The 9,255-nt window shown below is 47.0% G+C and overlaps 1 protein-coding gene across 1 annotated transcript; it reads right to left on the reverse strand.

Annotated features, from left to right (window-relative positions):
- Positions 1 to 619: 619 nt before the first annotated feature.
- On the reverse strand, positions 620 to 8,961 carry LOC128755993 (E3 ubiquitin/ISG15 ligase TRIM25-like). The gene is made up of 2 exons (XM_053860114.1): positions 7,409 to 8,961; positions 620 to 2,894 (listed from the first exon to the last, which is right to left on the reverse strand). Exons 1-2 carry the CDS (start codon positions 8,959 to 8,961, stop codon positions 1,244 to 1,246), a joined length of 3,204 nt encoding a protein of 1,067 aa, XP_053716089.1. The 3' UTR covers positions 620 to 1,243.
- Positions 8,962 to 9,255: the final 294 nt, after the last annotated feature.

The following is a 9,255-nucleotide window of genomic DNA, read 5'->3' on the forward strand; positions in this document are numbered from 1 at the left end:
GTTGTGTGAGTCGTTTCGTGTCACTCCTGTGGGCCGTCAGGTGACGACAGCTTAAGTTTTAACTAGAAAAGCATTCAGACCTGAGGCCGATAAAGAGGTCAAACTTTTAAAACTCTGGTCGGGACCCCAACCCCGGCCACGGTGGGAGGAGACCACTGAGGGAGTACAGAGACCTTGGACGTGTGCAGATCTTGTGTCCTGAACGCCTGACTTGATGACTGAAGAAATGATCCGGATCACCCTCAAACTGGAGTCATTTGTTCCTTGCCTCCTTTCACACGTTTCTCCTCCACCAACAACAAAAGTTATTTAAGAAATGTTTGCTGACAATCGAGACTTCTGAGCTGAACATCGTGCACTTGTTGCTGCTATAACTGTGCCAAATAAAGTCTTGACAATCCGTCCTCCGACTGTTCTGTGTCGTCATCACCAAGGTCCACACAGCTCCAGTCCAGGAGACCAGGAACCTTCAGCATCTTCTCGATGCTCTTCTGACGTTTGTACTGATCAAGTCAAGTGAGTTTGGGTTCGGAACTCACCTGTGCTCTTCCTGAATTTCCCATGACTTTGAGCCCATGATACTGTCATGAAGTAATGTGATACTGATCCGAAAACATTCCTCCCCTGCTGCAGCTGTGAGCGTCCACAGTTTCAACACATGGAAGCTCACAGAACCTCCACTGAGAGGCTCACCTCCAGGTGGTGTCTCAGGGAGGGACTCACAGCTTCACTGGCGACCCCTGGTGGTGAGTTTTCTCCTGAACATTCCACTCCACGCCCCGTCACCACAAGAAAAACACACACTCCAGCAACACTGTTCACCCACAGCTTTATTTCAGTGATTGGAGTCACATGATCATGTGTCCAGAATCCAAACCCAAACACACAGCACAACATGGACGACAACTCAACAAGCCCATCACATCAACACAACTCCACGACAAGAACATTCTCAGGAACACACAACGTTGATACACAAAAATCAGGTGGCTCCAACGTAAGTGACTGAAACTCACAAGACACAAACCTGAAATCCAAACCAAGTTCAAACAGTTTTGCCAGTAAAAGCACTTTGGGAACATTGGTATGAATAAAGCAAGATCATTATTACACACACACACACACACACAAGTGTTTAGAGCCCAACAATCATGACACACAGAAGGACAGAAACACACTGCTGGAGAGGAAAGAAGTCAACAACCAGCAGGAAGAGTTTGTGAGACACAACTCACACTGTTGTTTAGTTCAGCTTCAGGATCTCGCATGAGGAGGACGAGGACCGGACACAGACCGCAGCATGTAGAGGCTGAGTGAAGGTGGTGTGGACTCTGTGGAGGAGGGTCATGGTTTCAGAGACGCGGTAGAAGGACAGAAGACCTGCAGAGTGATCCAGGTACACTCCCACTCTGGAGGGTGGAGCTGTGGAGACTTGAGTTTTGATGCTGTTGTGTGTGAATGAACAACCAGAGTCCTGACACCATAAAGACCAAGATTTGTCATTATATCCAAATCCACTTTCTTGTCCTAATCTGCTAATGTTCTTGTATGAGACAGCTACTGCTGCTCCTCCTCTCCTCTCCACCTCCCAGTAACAACGTCCAGTCAGAGGCTCTTTACTCAAGACCTGAAAATACTCAATGAAACTGTCTGGATGAAAACGAAAAGACGGAATTATTCCCGTCAAAGTCACTTTCCTGTTTCCTTCAGACAACAACAACCATGAGTGAGCAGTGTTTGGATCCAGAGTGATGTCCCGTGAGAACCTGAGGAACTCAGCTCTGGTCTTGGGCTCTGCTCCGAGCATCAGTGAGATGTTGGTCCAGGTGTCTCTCAGAAGGTCCTGGAGTCGCTCTCTGCTGGCTGACACGGCTGCTGCCACTTCCTCAAAGCAGCAGTGAGGACGGACGTGGGTCCTGGAGGAGAGCGTGTCTTCACTGACCTCTGAGAGTGAGGACCAGTTCTGGAGAAAGACCAAGTGACTGTCGGTGAGTGACAGCTGCTGCAGCTCAGCATCTTTCTTCTTCAGCTGCACGATCTCCTGCTCCAGCTGCTCCTGAAGTCCTCGGACTCCAGCGGCTTCAGTCTCCTGCCGGGATCTGATCTGCTGCTCCACATCAGACATTCTTCTCTGGAGGTTCTGGATCAGCTGCTGGAGGGTCTCCTGACTGTCCTTCACTGCTTTATCAGCAGAGTCTCTGATGGTCTTCTGCTCCTGCTGAAGCAGCTTCAGCTCTTCCTGTCTCTCCTGGATCCTCTGCTGGATCCTTCCTCGACTCTGATCCACCTCTTTCTCTCTCTCTCTTCTCTCTGCTGCGGCCGAGACAATGTGGTGGTCTTTGTGTTGGTCCACAGCACAGAGGTGACAGATGACTTGCTGATCAGTACGACAGAACATCTTCTTCTCCTCATCGTGTTGAGGGCAGAGGATCTCCTGGAGCTGCTTGGACGGCTGGACCAGCTTGTGTCTCCTGAAGGCCGGAGCTTCTCGATGAGGCTGGAGGTGTTGCTCACAGTAAGAGGTCAGACACACCAGACAGGACTTGAGGGCTTTCAGCTTCCTCCCAGTGCAGGAGTCACAGGCCACATCTTCAGGTCCAGCATAGCAGAGGTCAGCAGCTTGGAGTCCAGTCTTCTTCAGCTCCTCCACTAACTCTGCTAACATGACGTTCTTCTGCAGGAGAGGCCTCGAGGTGAAGGTCCGTCTGCACTGAGGACACTGGCAGATGTTCCTCTCATCTTCTGAGTCCCAGTAACCTTCAACACAGACCTGACAGAAGCTGTGTCCACAGTTGAGAGTGACTGGATCCTTCAGTAGATCCAGACATATGGAACCGGAGAAGGAGTCTCTCTTTAGATCAACTCTGGCCTCCATTTCTCTGACGACTGACTGGCTTCAGACGAGGAACTGAAACTTAACTGTTGCTTCCTCCTTCTGTCAGATTTCCTGGAAACCACGTGATGATTCTGGCAAATCACAAGAAGCATCAGCTCCAACAGTCATGTGAGCAGAGGTCTAAAGACCACGAGAGGGCTCCAGACTACAACGCTATGAACCAGTGTGTTCCAGACCACTTTCTTCCTGGCTGCTTTATTCATTTTATCTTGACTTTGCAACTTTTCTTCTTACTACTAATGCTATATATTTTTATCATTTATTTCGTAGCATCTTCAACACAAATGTATTTTACAGTGATACTGTCAAAGTCACACAGTCGTGATGTGTGCAGTGTTTTGTCAGCGTTTGAGTGAGTTGGAGGATCAGCACCGTGATGAAAAGCTCTTGCTTGCCAGGTGAGCTTCGTCTGGCCAATCTACTGTGTGCACATTTACCACTAGTGATGTTCAATTCCTCCGATTTCCTTTCCGATCCGATACTTGGTGATATTCAGGCTGGTATCACTGACACCGACACTGGTACCTACAGGTATGTGACTACACCTAATGATAGCTTCCTTCAGAGTACAAGGATGAGTCTTTATTGTTTGTTTATTTAAATAAAACATTGAAATAAATGATTCTTGAATTAGTAACAACCACTATAAATAGCATATTTACCGTCTCCCCCTTTAGTCTGGTCTGTTTTTTGCTCAGAACCGCTCCTGTCTTTGAAAAGACTCTCTCTGCTGGAACAGAAGTGGCAGTGACTCCCAGGTATCTCACTGAAAAACTACTGGGACGACTCAGCACTGAATATCAAATCACATCAGGTTCATCTATCTACAAAAAGGTGGTACAAACAATTATTATCATGGCAACTCAAAACTGAAAGTGCCCTTTACATATTAAAAAAATAGCGCCACAATAATTGTGAAATCAATATAAATTATTAATTTAAGTTATATATATATATTAATTTAACAGTTTACGTTTGACTGAAAATAATACAATATTTAGGTGGCAAAACTTCTGTTTCATTCATCTTTTCTCATACAGTTTTATTGTCATTGCACTGTATCATTTAACAGATCTACTTTAAATGGTGAACCACCTCAGAATCCTTACATGATATAATCTCGGCTCTCTTGAGGATGGGCGAGATTATTTCAGTGATCATTTCAGATACTGTCACATGCTTTATGATTATTATTGATGACATTATTATTTATATTATTTGTTACTTTACTTCACCAGGACATTCCTCCTCCCTCGACCTCATCGATGCGTAGTACTGAACTGCCTGGTTTAACCATTTCACCATGTTTGTTGTGTTGCCACAACATCGTATTGTTTTTCGACAGGCGTCACACACAGCTTCTTGGCTGTCTGTGGCGCTGAAGCAGCTCCACACATGGCTCCGCTTACGGTCGGCCATTCTGCAGCACTGAGAGCCATCGAGTCTTGACTGTGACTGAAGAAAAGTAGTTCCCACCAACTGCAAGTCTGAAGCAGTTGGTGGATCTGAGTCCTGAGCTGAGGGTCAACACTGCTAATGACAGTGAATCGTCTAAACGGATGTTAGCCACGAGCATTTATGTAGGAAAGACATGGAGGTTTCTGAGATTTCAAACTCAGACGTTTGCAGTCATGGCTTCCACCACCATCTTTTTTTTTCCTCTTTATTTATTTATTTATTTATTATAATGCATGACCCCAATACGACTTTGTACTTCTCACTATTACTACGTCTAGCATCACATATATATACATATACATATATATATACACAGACACATATAGTCAGAAGAACGTATGTTGCAGCCTCTTCAACATAAACGTATTTTTCATGAAAGGAAACTGTTGAGTCTTTAAACATGACTTTCATGTTCATATTTCCTGTTGATCTTCCTGCACACAGAGCTCAGTTGCTGTGTGCTGAAGAGACGGCGCTCGCAGCAGGATGACGTTTGATCCGTTGATACGTGGGTCACACGCCACTCTGGGCTGCAGCCTGTTTTGACTGACAGCAAACAGAAATCCCTCCCCTCACATTCTGAGCTCTGATTGGCTGTCACAACAGGGACTCCAGACTATAACACATGTTCAATTCTGTGTTGTCACCAGATGATCTCCACTGTAGATTATTGTCCTCTGTTCGCTCTGACTGTCATTCATAACTCCTGTGTTTGAACCGTGTGTGATGTTCTTGGAGGCAGAGGAAGCAACAAACCCAGCGCAGCCCCGCCCACATCTGCCGTCTGAACACACAACGCAACAGGCTCCGCCCACTGTCAGAGCTGCTTCAAACCACCTGTTGATTCTTCATGATTCAGCGTTTGACCGTTGCCATGGCGACCCACAGAGGTGTGGACTTGGTCACATGACTTGGACTAGAACTCCTGTGTTGGGAAGGTTACTGTTGAAATGTACTCTGTTCTAAACAGTTTCAAACTATTCTGTCTTTCAACACACACACACCCGAGTGAGTCAATCTGTGTTTTAGTGTGAGTCAGGTAAGGTGAATGTGTGTGTGTGTGTGTGTGTGTTTCAACCAGGTGTGTGTTTATGTTGCTGTGCAAGAGGAAACACCTGTGCTAGTTTGTGCATGGTTGAGTAGCAGTGTGTGGATGTGTGCTAGAGATCCACCGAATATTCGAATAATTTTCCACCAAATTATTCGAATAATAATTTTCCACCAAAAAAAAACGACATCCGTCTTCGGTGGCGCAGAGTCACAGACTCCTGAAAGATGTTTCATGGGTCATTGCAATGTAACAGAGGATGTCTTTCAAATACAACACAATACACTCCCCAGTTGTAATAATCTGGCAACATAATCCTCCACTTTCAGCGGTGACAGCACCAGGGTCGCTGCCCTGTCGGCTGGTGACTGAACCGGAATGGTTCAACACAAGCGGAAATGATTCCCATGTATCACATGTTCCCTCTTTATTTGATCACTTTGTTGTTGTCCGTGTCCATCTGTCGTCATGGCGATGCTTGGATGTTTCGTGTCACTCCTGTGGGCCGTCAGGTGACGACAGCTTAAGTTTTAACTAGAAAAGCATTCAGACCTGAGGCCGATAAAGAGGTCAAACTTTTAAAACTCTAGTCGGGACCCCAACCCCGGCCACGGTGGGAGGAGACCACTGAGGGAGTACAGAGACCTTGGACGTGTGCAGATCTTGTGTCCTGAACGCCTGACTTGATGACTGAAGAAATGATACGGATCACCCCCAAAATGGAGTCATTTGTTCCTTGCCTCCTTTCACACGTTTCTCCTCCACCAACAACACGACACAACAGTGTCGGGCACAGCATCAGCACTTCCGTCAACACTTTCAATCCTTTCCGCTCTCTCACTCCAGAATCTCAGTTCATTGGCAACACTGCTGGTCCCCACATGTTCCCAACCCTGTGCAGCAACATTTCTTTTGCGCATCCAGAATGTATTTAACGTATTTATCTGTGGTAAAAACAGAGCGGATCGTTCACTATATTTCACATTGTTCCGTGTCTCGAAACGAAAACAGCAAGTGTCCTCAGATGTGGAGTGGAAAGAGACTCTTCAAAAGTTATTTAAGAAATGTTTGCTGACAATCGAGACTTCTGAGCTGAACATCGTGCACTTGTTGCTGCTATAACTGTGCCAAATAAAGTCTTGACAATCCGTCCTCCGACTGTTCTGTGTCGTCATCACCAAGGTCCACACAGAGCCCTGAGCTTGTGGGTGGCAGCTCCAGTCCAGGAGACCAGGAACCTTCAGCATCTTCTTCATGCTCTTCTGACGTTTGTACTGATCAAGTCAAGCGACTTTGGGTTCGGAACTCACCTGTGCTCTTCCTGAATTTCCCATGACTTTGAGCCCATGATACTGTCATGAAGTAATGTGATACTGATCCGAAAACATTCCTCCCCTGCTGCAGCTGTGAGCGTCCACAGTTTCAACACATGGAAGCTCACAGGACCTCCACTGAGAGGCTCACCTCCAGGTGGTGTCTCAGGGAGGGACTCACAGCTTCACTGGCGACCCCTGGTGGTGTGTTTTCTCCTGAACATTCCACTCCACGCCCCGTAACCACAAGAAAAACACACACTCCAGCAACACTGTTCATCCACAGCTTTATTTCAGTGATTGAAGTCACATGATCATGAGTCCAGAATCCAAACCCAAACACACAGCACAACATGGACGACATCTCAACAAGCCCATCACATCAACACAACTCCACGACAAGAACATTCTCAGGAACACACAACATTGATACACAAAAATCAGGTGGCTCCAACGTAAGTGACTGAAACTCACAAGACACAAACCTGAAATCCAAACCAAGTTCAAACAGTTTTGCCAGTAAAAGCACTTTGGGAACATTGATATGAATAAAGCAAGATCATTATTACACACATACAAGCCCAACAATCATGACACACAGAAGGACACAAAAAACACTGCTGGAGAAGAAAGAAGTTAATAACCAGCAGGAAGAGTTTGTGAGACACAACTCACACTGTGGTTCAGTTGAGCTTCAGGATCTCACATGAGGAGGACCAGATCCAGACCCCAGCATGTAGAGGCTGAGTGAAGGTGGTCTGGACTCTGTGGAGGAGGGTCATGGTTTCAGAGACGCTGTAGAAGGACAGAAGACCTGCAGAGTGATCCAGGTACACTCCCACTCTGGAGGGTGGAGCTGTGGAGACTTGAGTTGTGATGTTGTTGTGTGTGAACGAACAACCAGAGTCGTCATACCATAAAGACCAAGATTTGTCATTACATCCATATAAACTTTCTCCTCCTGATCTGCTGATGCTCTTGTATGAGACTGCTACTGCAGCTCCTCCTCTCCTCTCCACCTCCCAGTAACAACGTCCAGTCAGAGGCGCTTTACTCAGGACCTGACGATAACAAGTGAATCTGTCTGGATGATGATGAGGAGACTCATCTTTGCACATGAAAGTCACTTTCCTGTTTCCTTCAGACAACAACAACCGTGAGTGAGCAGTGTTTGGATCCAGAGTGATGTCCCGTGAGAACCTGAGGAACTCAGCTCTGGTCTTGGGCTCTGCTCCGAGCATGAGTGAGATGTTGGTGCAGGTGTCTCTCAGAAGGTCCTGGAGTAGGTCTATGCTGGCTGACACGGCTGCTGCCACTTCCTCAAAGCAGCAGTGAGGACGGACGTGGGTCCTGGAGGAGAGCGTGTCTTTACTGACCTCTGAGAGTGAGGACCAGTTCTGGAGAAAGACCAAGTGACTGTCGGTGAGTGACAGCTGCTGCAGCTCAGCATCTTTCTTCTTCAGCTCAGCGATCTCCTGCTCCAGCTGCTCCTGAAGTCCTTGTACTCGAGTGGCTTCAGTCTCCTGCCGGGATCTGATCTGCTGCTCCACATCAGACATTTTTTTCTGGAGGTTCTGGATCATCTTCTGGAGGGTCTCCTGACTGTCCTTCACTGCTTTATCTGCAGAGTCTCTGATGGTCTTCTGCTCCTTATGAAGCAGCTTCAGCTCTTCCTGTCTCTCCTGGATCCTCTGCTGGATCCTTCCTCGACTCTGATCCACCTCTTTCTCTCGCTCTCTTCTCTCTGCTGCGGCCGAGACAATGTGGTGGTCTTTGTGTTGGTCCACAGCACAGAGGTGACAGATGACCTGCTGATCAGTACGACAGAACATCTTCTTCTCCTCATCGTGTTGAGGGCAGAGGATCTCCTGGAGCTGCTTGGACGGGTGGACCAGCTTGTGTCTCCTGAAGGCTTCTAGATGAGGCTGGAGGTGTTGCTCACAGTAAGAGGTGCAGGAGTCACAGGCCACATCTTCAGGTCCAGCATAGCAGAGGTCAGCAGTTTGGAGTCGTGTCTTCTTCAGCTCCTCCACTAACTCTGCTAACATGACGTTCTTCTGCAGGAGAGGCCTCGAGGTGAAGGTCCGTCTGCACTGAGGACACTGGTAGATGTTCCTCTCACCTTCTGAGTCCCAGTAACCTTCAACACAGACCTGACAGAAGCTGTGTCCACAGTTGAGAGTGACTGGATCCTTCAGTAGATCCAGACAGATGGAACAGGAGAGAACTTCAGCTCTGGCCTCCATTTCACTGACGACTGACTGGCTTCAGACTCCCTTCAGATATTTATGCTCTGATCTCTGAGTCACATGATTCAACCTGTTGGTTCCTCCTTCCGCCAGAGTTCCTTGAAACCACGTGATGATTCCTGTCAATGATTCAACCCTTGACTATTCATTGTTTTGAAGTGGCTTGGTTTTTGCTGATTTTCTTCGAGGGACCTCAGTGATCTTATAAATGGCTTCAGTGACATCTGCTGCTGCTGGATCCAAGTCCAGAGAGAAAACGAAACACAGTTAATGTCCACAGAAATAAAATAT

This window comes from Synchiropus splendidus, chromosome 3 (genome assembly GCF_027744825.2).
Source record: "Synchiropus splendidus isolate RoL2022-P1 chromosome 3, RoL_Sspl_1.0, whole genome shotgun sequence".
Taxonomy (NCBI): domain Eukaryota; kingdom Metazoa; phylum Chordata; class Actinopteri; order Syngnathiformes; family Callionymidae; genus Synchiropus; species Synchiropus splendidus.